This window comes from Sinocyclocheilus grahami, unplaced genomic scaffold (assembly GCF_001515645.1).
Source record: "Sinocyclocheilus grahami isolate Dianchi unplaced genomic scaffold, SAMN03320097.WGS_v1.1 scaffold46.1, whole genome shotgun sequence".
NCBI classification, from domain to species: domain Eukaryota; kingdom Metazoa; phylum Chordata; class Actinopteri; order Cypriniformes; family Cyprinidae; genus Sinocyclocheilus; species Sinocyclocheilus grahami.
The window spans coordinates 751152-766536 of record NW_015505225.1 but is presented as its reverse complement, the minus strand read 5'-3'; the positions used below and the strand labels follow the sequence as shown (position 1 = coordinate 766536).

Here is a 15385-nt window from a genome sequence, read left to right as displayed (position 1 = left end):
GTCCCACGTGGATCCTCAGTCCGAGTATTAATTTGTGTAACAATGGCACAAATATGGGTGCACTGAGTGACATGGCTACATCATAAGCAAAAAGGGTCCATTGTCAATACTGTAGTGATGGGTGAATTTTATATGAATGCATATGTTACTTATATGAAAACGTATAATTTTTAGAGAATAAACGTAAGCATGAAGCGGTGAAAGAAACACGAGTTAATCTGATAGCGTTGCATTCAACCCTGCACCAAAGCAGTCTCTCATCGTGTCGCTGGTTAGCCTCTGGTTTGCCTGTGCGCGTTCATGTGATTTGGAGGAGGTGTGGCTTTGGAGAGTGATTTGCAGGGAGGGTGGGATCTTATGCATTAAAAGCTTGCTTGCTATTGCTAGCCTCTCCAAAATCACCTACCCTACCTTTAAACTCATTGTGAAATCTGTGCAATTGGAAATGTTTCACCCTCATGAAAAATTCCTGATCATGTTGAGTCCTATTGAAATGACTGGATTTCTAACCTGATCTCATAAGAAAAGGTAACTATTTAACGAGGTGGTGATTTCGTATGAATGCGAATAATGTGATTCATATGAAAATGTGCGAAAAAAAAAAGAAAAAAAAAAAGACGATTTTGAACCTGTTGCGAAATCTGCAAAAATGGAAATCTTTCGCCCTCATGTAAAATTCCTGATCATGTTGATTCCTATTGAAATGACTGGATTTCTAACCTGATCTCATGAGAAAATTTTACTATTTTACAAAGTGGTGATTTTGTATGAATTTGTACAATTTGATTGGTGCAGAAATGGATGATTTTTTGAAAAATACGTAAGCATGAAGGTCCACCCCTAAACTTAACCGTCAATGGGGCGTAAGCAGAGCGTTCAAAAAGTATAAATGAGATTGAACAAATTTACACCAATTGGTCACCAATTTGCCAAAACATAAAATAGTTACGTATTGCCATGAGTTAGTATTGCGATTTTGCCAGTTAAAATTCGCCAAACAAAAAGGCAAATGTTACCACACCTTTACAATTTTGTTAGTAGTGCAGAATACATTTAAACATAGTAAAATGCCTTAAATGTAAAGTACTACAGTCTTATTGATAGATAAAACATTTACCAATTAACCAAAACATAAACACATAAGGGGCAGCAGATATATAGAACGTTGCGAACAAACCTTCCAATTTTCTCTTAAATTTCTCTCTGATTCGGTGTAGGCCTGATGATGTGGCATTCTAAATGCGTTGTACAGCTCTTAAACAAAGCTCAGCAGGAAATGAGAGACAAAGACTACTACAAAAATAAATCTAGCATGTGAGGTAACAAAATTAGGCAATTCAAGTAAAACGTTCGAACAGAGATGACAGAACACAAACTACAACGGCGAGCTAACTACAGGTATCCTCAGCAGAAGACTGCAGAAACATATACTGCATTGCGGTTTTTAAATGTAAAAAAAAAAATCATCTCTTTTTAATTCATAATTTGATTTATGAGTACGATATTAACATTTCATTAGACTAAAATGCCTGCAGTTGCAAAACTGTGATTGCGTCATGTTACCATGTGAACATAAAAAAAGAAATCAACTGATATGCTGTACTATTTGGTGTGAAAGTGACTGAAATGAAAGCAAATCGCAGAGATTCACCTCTCTGGCTTCGTCTGAATGCACTAAATGCAGAAATGGTGCTGAAAACAACAAAAAAATAGGCCTCTGAAACTCTGAAAGTGCACAGTGTAGTTATTTAAGGTTTAATACATGTCCCTGAACATCCACTACAGTTGCTTGGCAGCACAATTTGGATGTACCACTGAGAAAAGCTGTTTTGTTAAGCACTTTATTATGCTTTAAAGAAAACGACTAATGGGTCCAACCCTGTGCATTTCCTCGCATGCGTTTATAAAAAAAAACATGAAAATTGAGGACTAGAGAGCCTAATAATGAACTTAAGGGAGCAATTTACTAAAAAAGGGCATAATTTCATTCACTAATGTGTTTAGCTCCTCTGTTCCATCATGTGTGTATGTTTTCAGCTTTGGTCCATGTTTTTATTTGACTCAGAATAGCTCCATTAAGACTCCATGAAATCAAAATAGGAGACTTTGAGTCCATGTGTGTTAGCTTTGAGGTTGCTAGCGTATTATAAACATTGACCTTTAACGGATATGCATTTAAAATTATGGTTGTGATGTAATTAAAGCCTACAGGATGATCCCTATGACAGATTTCATGGAGTCTTAAAAATCTATGGCTTATGTGTTGTCCGTGGAGATAAAAAAAAATTACGAGAATCCTTATTTGAATAAAACATTACAAGTACGACCATGCAGTGAATTTCTCCGATCAACAGGGTGGAATGCAGACAAATGGATTCTCGTCATAGTGGTGGACTGTACTACTAACACTTTCTCAAAATTCACATCCATTTATCACATATAACATTTCCATTTCATAAACATTTGCGAGTGCAGTTACATCCTAAAAATGTGCACAAATGCATGTCACAAACGAAAGGTCAAAAAAATCCACATCACATTTCATCACTTTGACCACGACCCCTCACCGTCTTTGGCCTGGACCAAAAGCAAACCTTCAGGTGAATTGTTCTTGGGCGCATCTTGCCACTTTCTCTTTCGGTTTTGTCGGCCCATCTCACACGTAGCAGAGGTACAGGTAGGTCTTCTCTATCCTCCAGTCTGGGGGCACGTCCTCGGGCTTGTGGGCCTTCATGTGCTTCTGCATGGACGAGAGGCTGGGGCAGTACTCCTGGCAGATGGTGCACTGGTAGGGAGAAGCGCCGTTGTGGGTACGCAGGTGTTTGATCATGGCGGAGTAGTCCCGAGAGCGCTGGTGGCACAGCTTGCACTCAAACGGCTTCTCACCTGTGGAGAACAAGTACAGAACATTTCAAACTACCAATAATGTGAAAATGACAGAAACAGCTGTGTTGATTAAAGACGGCATGAAATTGGAATCACAGCTCATTTTACTTCCATGATATGATGGATAATGTTCGAATTTATTCCAGAGTGATTATTTTTAACTAAAAGTAAAACTAAAATCATAAAAAAGATTTCCATTACTTAAAATAAAATAAACATTAACAGAAATATATATATATATATATATTAAAAATGACAAAAATACACGACAAATTACTTAATTTATTTCATTACGTAAATGTTAAATGTATATAAACTAGTAACTATATCTAAAATATAAATAATGAAATGATAAAAATTAGTAAAACTCATTAAAATGAAAAGTAATTCAAAATAAAATAAAAAATACAACTAATACAAACTATTCACAAAAAAAGAAAAACTATATAATAGTATAACAGTGATATTGAAATAAAATAACTAAATATAAACTAATAACTATATATAAAATAAAAATTATGAAAATGCAGCAAAACTAGTACAACTAATTAAAAACTAATTAAAAATAAAAACAGAAAATATACATATCAAATCTAATTCAAAATAAATAGATGCTACAATAAAAACTAAGAATTAAATTCTTGAAAAGAAAACCTTTTAAGCAGTTCCCTTTATGTACCATTTCTTAGAAAATGTTAAAATAAATTGAATAAAAATATATGAAACAGCCTCACTGCTTATTAATATTTGAAAAAAAGAAAAGATTTGTCTGTTAAAGTCAAGAAATTATATCGCAGAGAAAACCCTGCAGACACTCAAAACTGTGTCAAGGTCAATATGACTCTTAAAATATCAGACAATTTGACCTTTTTGTTGTAATTAATAATTCATGATATTTGTAAAACATACTTTTTACCTTAAAAAATATATTTAAAATCTTAATAACTGAAAAAATAAATGATGGTCAATATAAAAAAAGACTGTCCGGTACTGATGAAAGATTATCATGACAGCAACAGGTTCAAGATTTCCCATACTAGCTCTGCTTCCTGTCTGATAAGGTGGAGTTAAGCTGCCACCTGCTGTCCAGGATGGGAACGACAGATGTGTAGATCCGTGGGTGTGCAGCCTGCCACTGAGCACAGCAAACCGAGTATTGATCCGCCATTGACAGCAAGTGTAAATGTCAGTGATTCTCCGGCTGGTTGTGTGAAGGTGCAGTGGCCTTTCAGCCAAGAGTTTCTGCTCTTGTTATCTTCACCTGCCCGGTCTCGTGGCCGCAGCCCCGCTTGACACAAAGACAGCAATTATTTGACAGGCCTGCTGATAGGTTTGCTTTAGCAGCTGCCTTATTGAGGGCCAGAGAGCAGCAGCAATCAGTCTGTAATTCCAGCTCAGCCGAAAGATTTAATATGCCACCGTGGCGAGACCACGACAGAATAAAATAGATACAAGGAATTTAATCTAGCGTGGACCTGAAAATGTCAAGATCTGAATTCTTCGGGTGTAAAACTGCGGCCTTATAGTGTAATACAATTCATTTATCATCTTATAAAGCTGTTGCCTTGTTTTATTAGATCATATTTGCTAGAAGACACTACGCTGGCTCAGCCGTGTCAAAGATCTCCAACCTGGAAGAGCAGGTCAATGTGTTCCCGGTGTGTATCTATTAACCTGTGAGCTTCTACGGCTTTGGGAATCACTGCTGAAGTGAAGCAGTAATCAGATGAGGTGAGAATGTGGCTGACCTGTGTGGATGCGGTAGTGGGTCTCCAGCTGGTGCTTGAGGCTGAACCTCTTGCCACAGCCGTTACATTCATAAGGCTTCTCTCCGGTGTGGATGCGCTTGTGACCCTTCTGAGTGCTCTCGTCACGGAAGCAGCTCCCGCAGAACTCGCACTCGAACGGGTGGTCACCTGCCGTGCAGAGAGACAACAATAAAGTTCTTAATCTGAATGCATTTTTAATTGGGAGATTCTAGAAAGCATTTGATTGGAGAACAAGCAGTTTCCCGTACTGCTTTTCAGTAGAAGAGAATGGGAATGAATAATACATAAAACAGAGAGCGGGACCAGTGTAGTGTGATTCACGAACAAATGACTCGCATGAGCCAGTTCTTTTTAGTGAATCACAACCATACCGTGCTACCAGTGTAGTCTGATTCAGGAACAAATGATGCTTATGAGTCGGTTCTTTCTGATGAATCCAAAACACACAGCACCACAGCCCCTTCTATTTATAGGCATTATTTTGATTATCACTTTACTTTATTATTGTAATTGCATTTTTCCTCTCTTTTGTTTCATGGTTCTGGGCATTTCAAAGATTTTGTTGTTGTATATAACTTTTTTATTCTTTGTCATGTTTTTGTGCTGGCAAATAAAATAGGTTTATCAAAACAAAACAAAACAAATGCAAAAATGGACAGTAATCAAATAAATCAGAACTAAATAAAATAAAATAAAATAAAAAGATTGAGTCTGAATTACTATACTGAATAATTTATTTAGAATTAGCCATTTAGAATTTCTTATGCAAAAACTGACAATAATCAAATAAATCAGAACTAAATCAAATTGATCAGTGCTAGTGTTATTTTAGCATTAATTATATACTATTATAATCTTCATTAATATTTTGAATGATCTTATACACACACGTATATGTAAACTAAATGCAAAATAAACTCAATATTACATATATTTTATTTATAATTTATTTATTTTAGTTTAAGTTTTAATAATTATTTATGCTTTTGTAATTTTATTCATTTTTTTGTTTCATTTGTATTTATTTCAGTAGTAGTTTTAGTAATTTTAGAACTTTAAACATTTTATTTCAGTTGGCTGCCGAAGCAACGGTAACTTTTTATCTAGTATTGAAATTGTATTTTATTTAAATAATTTCACTTATTTCAAATAATAAAATATTTGTAATAGTTTTATTTTTATGTGTACATGGTTTCTAGCTGGTTAAAGCTGGTCATTAGTTGTTCCAAATTGGTTTAGTTGGTTGACTAGTTGCACTCCAAGCCGGTGGGGTCTTAAGGCAACCTGTTTGAAATGGTTAACCACATTTCAAAACATAACTTAAAAAAACATAACGTAGTCTGGTATGACTTGGATTTTCCAGTCAATCCCTATTAAACAAGAAGACTTACATTTCCTTAGTGATCAGTTGTATCGACACAGCTTGTAAATAAAAACAGGCAGAGAGTTGTGCTCAGATGACAGAGTTATTAATATCGAGTAAACATCACAAGGTGCTGAAAGGGAATAATCCAGGACATTTCTCTCCGCCGGCTGTTCTAATGTCAGTGATCAGTACGAGTCTGATATGTAGTGACTTCAAACGCCGGCCGATTGCTAATTGCTTTCCCGCTCTGACTAACAGCCCCTCATATCATTTCCTCAGACAGCAGCGGCATATAACGCTCGCAATATTTAATACATTTCAGCCTGGGCGGCGTGGTTTTAAAGTCATCGGCGGTGACCTATGCTCTTCATTATCTCCCTGTCCAAGTGCTAGCCGTGCTCGGGAATAAATTGCATCTCTTGTTATGTTCCGTCATGCTCCGACTTAAACCCTCCTCTTAAGAGACAATGCAGAAATTCCCTGAGCACGTTCTCTAAGCCAATCACAACCCGCCATTCACATTCAAATACACTTCTGTCGGAGATGAATGGGTTTCTATCTGGGCCGAGAGAAAAATAAAAGCAGACTGGGAGAGATGAGATCCCTAGTGAACAGATATGAGATGATAGATAGAGAGGCAGTCTTTATGCATCTGTATCAACTTATCCGATGCACCTTCTGAAAGCCCTCCAGCCTGTCTGTCATTAAAGTTAATTGCCCAGAGGCAGGCAGCAGGCAGGCCTGACTCACAACACCACAGGCATGCTAATGCGCTAACGCTGTCTACTGCGTGTGCATTCTGAACACGTCACTAACTACACATTGGAGGAAATATCCACAGGTATCAGCTTCGGTGCGTTTCCCCGTTTGAAAGTCTATTATTGTGCAGACAATGTCGAATTGGAAGTTAAACGCGGTGTCAAACGCACAAGAAAGTGTTTATTGACGATGGTACATTTTAGCTTACAGTGAGTTTTACATAAGCATTGTTAAATATTGAATAAGCCTGACAAAATGGCTTGAAAGTCAAGGCCGAACGACCTGCAGAGACTGTCTGTGCCATAAGCAATGTGAGCTTTGTGCTCTGTACCATCAAACACAGCTGTGAACATAGACAGCCGCCACTGTCTGCAAATGGCCTGGCAGTGAAATGGAGAGCGAACAGGAATGGCATATTAATGAGAACAGGCTACATGTGCAGAATGAAGAGAGGAACAACTGGAGACGCACGCAGCCCATTGTTTGATTTGCCCCTCGCATTGTAATTACAATGCAGATGAAATATACAGGTGGATGTTGCAGGAGCCCAGGTATTACTTGCTTACGTTTAAGGTTCTTTTTATTTATTAGTTATCATTTTGTTGTTGCGTCATGAAATATTTTAGCTGGAAAGACTAGTAGAGCTGATGATTTATGCTGCTTAGTGCTGGTAGATCAATATCAATGTTGTTTACCAGCCAAATGCAGTTTTTTTTTTCTGATGACGCTGACTAACCAAGAGAGGGTTTTGGTTAAGCTAGTTAAGAAGCCGGGTAGATGTTACACTCTTATAAATAAAGGTTCTTTATTCACATTGATGGTTCCATGAACAACCTTTAACATACATGGAATCTTTCCATACAAAAGGTTCTGTCTAGTGGAAGAAGTTCTTTAGATTTTTACAGTGTTCAAAACATGATTTCATGAAGAACTGTTTACTGAAAGAGTCTTTGGGGAACCAAAATTGGTTCTTTTATGGCATTGCTGCAAAAACTATTATTTGGAACATAATAGCATCCAAAACACAACATATACTGACATGAACAGCTGTACGCTAATTGGATTTACACCTACATCTCAACAAGATCTTTTTAATTTCATGCTATTTAAATAGCATTTTCGATTAAATAGAGAGCAAATTGGGACCTAAAAAATAAGTCAGAGACCTTCAATATGAACTCAAATATTTCTCATTAAATTCTTCCAAAAGTGGTCTGTTTTCCACATAAATGTTATAGCTCTTACTGTATGCAACAGTTGTCTCATTTCTTTCTGCTTTTTATTTTAGGATAAACATCTTAAGACTGTTTATTTAAATGAAGTGCACCTAAGATCATCAATGAGTCTCTTAGGCTTTGAAAGGATTTCTAAATTGCTAAAAATGATAGGCTTTTGACTTTGTTTTTCTATTGATATGTACACATTATATGTATGCATATTTGCATTGCTTTGACCGTTCTCTGTAGATCCCATCTTATTGCACATCACAACTGGTCGATTATGTACAATGCCTGTATGTTATTGGTCAGACTACTTTTCAGGTATTACCTTAAACAAGTATGAAATCAATAACTAGGAAAATAGGAAAACCAAGGCAAAACCTGGACATTTTTGACAATTTAGAAATGAACTCTTGAGATGCGGTCCAAACACCACAATTTCAGTAAGTTTATACTCACGTCTGCAAGCTGTTTAAAACCTCCTGCAATTCAAGTACAGAGAAATCAGATTTTGCTTGTTGAAATAGCTACAGAAGTTGACATTTACTCAGACTCCGTTAGGAACGTCAGAATGTCTTTTCAGATGTTGTTCTGGAAAAACTCATGTACCCTGCAGTCTGTGGCGAGATGGAGTGCATACGTAATGCCTCGACTCTTTAAAAAAACAACCTCACTTCATTTCTGGCCCCTCTTATCAAAAATTTACATGTTGAATCTAGACTTCAACTGCCTCTGAAAATCTTACTGGTATTTCAGGTCAGACAGAGAGAGCAAAAGTGAGAGAAAGATGCACTCTTGCAAGTAAATGGAGTAGGGGCAATTTGGTGCTCTTTCTGTTCACTGCCAGACCAGACAGATTCAATCATCACTGTTTGCCTAGTTATGAAGGAAAAACAGAGATAACTGTTAAACATGCTTGTACAAAGTACACTGATATAGTCTGTTCTAACAAATTGTAATGGATGTTGATTTATATTTATTCAATTTCTAGCTAATATTTGCTTGAGCATGCTTATATTTTGTAATCCTACCTGTTGCACTGAAAATAATCTCAGTGTCACCTTACCAAACATGCTTCTTCCACCTAAATTTCCTCTTTTTGTCGTCGTTATTGGGTCATTTGATAATTAAATTCTCACACTCAGAAATTCTCATAATATAGAATGGTAAAAAGGTCAGGTTTGACCTACTGTCTGTAATAGAGGGGCTTGACTTATGCTTAAAGTTTCCCTGAAGGAAACTAAGGGGAGAAAGAGGGAGGTAAGGTAGAGAAAGAGACAAAAGACTATCAGAAGATAGTCTGAGCCTCAGATGGGCCGCCCACAGACTATAGGGAGATCAAGTTTTGTTGACAAGTTACCACACTGGAAGAAGACACAGTATTGAGAAAGCCTGAGATGATTTTGACACTGAATATTTATTCAAACGTGAAGTTTGAGTAAGCTGAAGACATTCTAGCCATTGTTTGAGCAAACTAGCATTAGCATTGACATTTTATGTGTCAGATATTAGGCCCATTTCTCTCTAGGTGGTGGTTCTTTGGCATAAGCGTGACGATATGTACCTGACTTTGTCAATACTCAAAAATTGGGCTCGTCTGAGGATAAGCATGAGGTTTATATAACCCATGCTCCTCCTGAACTGTTTGAAACTTTGCCACATCTCAGCTTGTGGCCCGTTTGCCCTTTTCTGCATTACATGGAGGTGTAAAGCTGTTAATGTGCTTTTAGATGACTCAGATATTGGCGGTGGGAGGGATGTTCAGGTAAAGCTCACCTGTGTGCGAGCGAAGATGGCGTTTGAGCGCCGTGTGGCTCGGGAAGGTGCGCTCGCACTCGCTGCAGACGTAGCTGCGCATGCCGGCGTGAATCTCCATGTGCTGCTGCAAAGCCTTCTGGGTCTGGAAACGCTTCCCACATAGGAGACAAAACACTGCCATGTCTGAGCCTTAAGATGAGAGACAAAACGAGAGGGGGTTTAATTAGTGTTTAGTGCAAAGAATGCAGAATTTGGATTTCATCCATTTTGTTGTTAAGTACATTTTAGCAAAATGAATGAATAAGTCTATGTGTTTCATAATGGATGGGGTTGAAGAGACTTAAATGTATCGTCTTAGTTTCTCTTTTCTCCACAACAAAAAAACAGTGCTTTCAGTATCTATGGCCAATCAATAATGTATCTTTCAAGTAAAGCTGTCTCTAATTTAAAATCTTTGTGAAAGCCCAGTGTTGGGCTCGTGAACAGCAGGCTGGGATTGACTTCTCACTCAATCAATCAGCATTTACGACAGAGCTCAGAGTAAAAAAAAGCATTAGTGCCTGAGACACATAAAAATGAACCTCTACACTTCACTGACAGCTCGTCTGTAATGTGAGTTTGGTGTAAATGTACTTAGACAAGTTGCCCGATTTCTCTTCCATTCTCTCCAAGTTTAAGAGCCGACATTGATTACGAAGGGCCATTCAGGGGCCGGGAGAAGACATTCAACCTTGAAAACTTTTTGAGTAAGATCAACGATACAAAAGGAACAAGTTTTAGGACTATTGTTGTTAAAAAAAAGAAAGAAATTTGCAAGAATGTAAAAAGAAAAAGAAACATTTCAGATTCTGCAGTTTTTCTAGATCACTAATCAAATGTAATGATCATGAACTCCTTTGTAAACATGGCAAGATGTTCTTGGTTTGATCAAATAAAATAATAATTATAATAATTATATAACAATAATGATTATTATTATTATTATTATTTGAATAAATTCATGAATATTTTTTCAGGTGTCCTAGCAGGTTGTTATGCTGAAATTATCATTTGAAATGTATTCAATTAAAAAAAACTGCAAAAAGGAAGCAGTTTCATGGTCTCTTTTGGATGTCAGTCTAGCTCGAGGATAACAAAAAAGCAGAAGAAAACCATTCAAGGCAAACCTCGCTGTGAAATACTGCAGAAATACAAATGATGACACATTCTTGAGCTTCATTATATCAGACACATAACAGATATTTGTGTTGTCAGCTCTTTTCAGAAGAAAAAAATAACCGAGGCAATCCAGCACAAGCATAAATATATGAGACGACTGTGGTAAAGAAAGAGAAAGCATGAGGGGAAGAGAGAGAGGGAGCTTAGCTTCACTAGTGTTTAATGTCTTTAGGAATAATTTACCTCTACAACTCCAACTATTTATACCATCACTCAGCTCCTCTGAGAGCATCCCCCTGTTTCTATTTTTCCTCATTCTTCTCTCTCTTTCTCTCTCCTTCTGTCTCCCTCCTTCTCTGTGTCTAGCTCCCAGCAGAGCTTTAATGGTTCTGAAGTGGCTGACAGAGTAGCTTAAGCCGGGTGAATAGGGCTGTTAATGGAGCCAGCTCCTCTCTCGGAGTGAGTGTCAGAGACTCGGCTCTCCTCAGCAGCTGCTCTGCTCTGTTTCCCACAGACTGCAGAGCTGCCCGCTACCCACACTACACCTCATCCAGATGCACAACAGGAGAAAGAGCTGTGTCACTCGCTACTCCAGTACATCAAAATGATGAGAAGATTGTAAAACAGTATGTGTTTTTCAACATAAAGACATCAGGGTTGGGCAAAATACAGAATTTAATCATCGTCTCACTTTCAGTTCATGAATGGGAATGTGATTTAAAATTTTAATATTATTTCATTATATGACTGTATTTTTGATCAAATAAATGCAGCCTTGGTGAACATATAAGAGACTTGTTTTAAAAACATTGCACAATCCTACCAACCCCCAACTTTTGAACAGTAGTATATATAGAAAATAAACAAAAACTTTTTGGATTACGTTAAATAATAAGAAAACCAAATATAATGCTTTTTTTTCATAAATACAGCCTTCAGACTAATCAGAATCAAGTATTCCAGAGAGCCATGTAATAACTCATGAATTTCTGTAAAAAAATGTTTTATATCTCTGCTTTTAAATCTAACATAAGATAATATATACTGTATGCTATGATATGACACATATGGGCTTTCAGAGATGAAGAAAGGATAAAATGGAGGGTAAAAGTTGAAGTTGGGAGGTTTGGCTCATTGTGTGGTGCATGTGAGTGGGGTCAGAGGTCAAGAGCGCACAAGGCAGATGTGAGACGTGAGAAAGGACCCACCTGTCCCAGAATGCAATGACGAGAAAATCAAAATATAATTGAACGCTGTAAAATAATCTCCAGATGAGATTGAGTTGAGATGTTTCTTACATAAATTCTGATTATACTGTTGTGTGGATGTAAATAATTTAGTACAAACAGGTAACTCCATGTAATTTTTGACAGTTTTGCCGAAAAAATAATTTAAACGCTCCAGTTAATACTTAAAAACGTTCAAGTTAGTTTATTACTTAGGCTTAATCTTGATTAAAAGTAATGGCAATGCAAGCCAACACCAGAAAAACTCATCATCTATTAACCATTTGGTCTAGACATGGAGCTCAAAAGGCCATGAAGGCATGTTTTTCTCTGTTGTGTCTAGGATATTCCTTTAGCCCTGCTTATGTAGAATTAATGAAGATACACTCTCTTGAAGATAACACATTAATCATAAAGCATGCTTTAAAAATTCATATAAAGCACCGGCTCCTATTTCACATGCAGAGCCAGAGCCACCTTCCCACATCACACCTGAACTTTAATGTCAAAACTTCGTTTAAACAGATTAAACGGCATTATGCGGCGGAGAACATCTTCGCCTCTTAAAACGAAAATACACAAGAAGCCTGTTCTGGCCCAATATCATTTACAATGGAGAGAGAGGCTGCATGCATCTCGACGATTCTTACAAATCCCCTTTAATCAGATATGAGAGGAACAGAGACGAGAGCGCGGGGGGAGGATGAGCATTAGTAAACACGAGGCTGTTCGGTGCTTCATTGGCATTCGAGTGGGGTTAGAGTGCTGCATTTAAAATGCTGCCTGATGAGGACTACAAAATCAAACCATTTGTTACCACTATTGAGGAGCCTGCAGGCAACAGGCAATTAAATTGGAATTAGTGCAGGGAGATCAGATACAGATGATTCACACACACAGAGAGGGGGAGCTGTCAAAGCCCAAGTTTCATTTCGTTTGGAGGGGACAAATACTTCAAGAGTAAACACATTTATCCCTCTGGCTTGCAAGCTCACCAGCCGCAGCGAATATAACTCTGCCATGATTCCGAACTGGATACGATTTACTAACATGGATTGTAAATACAAGAAACAAACATGCGTCTCAAGAACAGAATAAACACATCATCATTGGAATGACTGCGCTGGCTCCAAATCAAAGCTGCAGTGTAGCATTTTTACAGCACCAAAGGAGAAAATAATGTCCCCTGCCTGCCACAGTTCGGGCCTAAGGCGCTCTAATATACCTGGAATTGGCATTCCCATCATCTCAATGGCAGTTGCTCTGCTGGAGCATGTAGATTTGGATGTATATGGTTGGATTTCTGCCAGCTTTGCTTCAAGGGCATTTTGGAAGTTTGTTTTCAGTGAATCACCTGAGATGTAAATGTCATGTGATAGATAGCAGAATATTCTGTGTCTAAAAACCAAAATGTAAAACTATTTATTTATTAATTTATTTATTTTTGCCTGAATGACACAGTGATAAATAATCATTAGACTACTATGAAAATATGCATTTTATTATTTCCATAAAATTAGATTTTAAAATAACAATATTATAATAAAGAAATAACTAATATTTTTTTATGTTTATACACACTACTGAGAAAGTGTGGGATTGGTAAGGTTTTTTTTTTTTAATGTTTTTGAATTAAGTCTCTTATGCTCACCAAGGCTGCATTTATTTGATCCAAAAATATATTAAAAACAGAAATATTGTAAAATATTATTCAAATTTAAAACAACCAATCTCTCTTTGAATATATTATCAAATTTAATTTATATCTGTATAAATTGTCTTATATTTACGATTTAGTTTTCATCTAAATGATGCGTGCTAAGTGAGCGAACATCAATAAAGACCACACAAAATTGCGCACTCTCTCTCTCTCTCCCTACCATTAAGTAACTTGAGCATTGTTTTACTTACTTCTTTTTGACATATCCGACCAAACTACAAACTTTCCAGTGATGTCTGTGAGAAAGGGATATTCACTCGACAAGCTCGTGCATCTGCGCCGCCGCGCGCTCAATCCACTCAGCGTGATTTGCTAACCAGCTGGCGCAAATCAGCTATACAGGCATTGATACTGAATGTTTTATATTCATTGTATACATATACTTTGTAGACATCTTTAATCTCTAATAACTCCATTCTGCCAACTGTTGTCTGTATTTCTTTGTCTGAATATGGCACTTATCACATGCTGTGTGGTATCGGCGTTTGGTATCGGGGCATTTTAACGAGTATGAGTACGAGTACAGGAGACCAGTATCGGGCCCGATACCGATACCAGTATTGGTATCAGTATTGGTATCGGTGCATCCCTACTGTCCGGTATTGTACGTCTACCTCTCCTGCTACGTGTGTTTTCCTGGTTCCCTTGTGTTGGATGAATAAAGTCTCCTTACTGATGTACTCCCCGTCTACGAAGTAGCGAACGTGACAGAATACCGGACCAAGACAGAAAAGTAAGTGGCGCTCCTTCTCCCCGTTTTGTTTTCGTTTTAAAAGTCTTTTGTTTTCCCTTGTTTCCCCCCCTGCGATTATGGAAATCACCGCTAGATTCATTGCGCTAGCCCGTAGAGATCTCCCCTTCGTTGAGTATGCCAGAGAGTCTTGTGGTCTCGCCACGGCGACGGCTTTAGATGACGCCACCATCAACTCTTTGTTCTGGCACGTGGCCAATTATCATCGCCCCGTGGACCTCCCAGACACCACGGGACTAAGCTGGAGGGAAGGGATCCTCCGGTGTCTGGAGAGCGTCCGGCCCCATGCTGATGTCAAGCCCGCCGGCTGCAGCATTCTCTAGCCCGCCAGCCGCTCTGAAGTTAAGCCTGCCAGCCGTGGCATACTGAAGCCCGCAGGCCGCACCGTTGTCAAGCCCGCCGGCCGCTCCAGTGTCAAGTCTGCCAACCACGCCTTTCACCCCGAACCTAACTAGGAATCTAAGTAGGAAAAGGCGGTTGGTGCTAGTCCCTAGGCTCGCTCCAGTGTCGGCTCCAGCCCCAGAGCCCGCTCCAGTGTCGGCTCCAGCCCCCGAATCCAGCCCAAAAAGGGCTCCAGTTCCTGAGTTTAGCCCACAGAGAGCTCCTGTCCCCGAGTTTAGACCAGAGAGGGTCCCAGTCCCCGAGTTTAACCCAGTGAGGGCTCCTGTCCTCGGGTTTAGCCCAGAGAGGGCCCCAGTCCCAGAATTTAGCCCAAGGAGGGCTCCAGTCCCCACGTCCAGTCCAAAGAGGGCTCCAGTCCCCACGTCAAGCC

At 38.4% G+C, this 15385-nt stretch overlaps 1 protein-coding gene across 1 annotated transcript in view; it reads right to left on the bottom strand.

The window, feature by feature from the left end:
- Positions 1-610: 610 nt before the first annotated feature.
- LOC107582577 (zinc finger and BTB domain-containing protein 16-A-like) overlaps positions 611-15385 on the bottom strand; it is a 65880-nt gene continuing 51105 nt past the window's right edge. The window contains exons 5-7 of the mRNA XM_016268474.1: positions 9777-9947; positions 4635-4802; positions 611-2886 (exon numbers count right to left, since the gene is read on the bottom strand). Coding sequence (XP_016123960.1) covers positions 2657-2886; positions 4635-4802; positions 9777-9947 — 569 coding nt within the window. The 3' untranslated portion in view covers positions 611-2656. The remainder of the gene's footprint in view (positions 2887-4634; positions 4803-9776; positions 9948-15385) is intronic.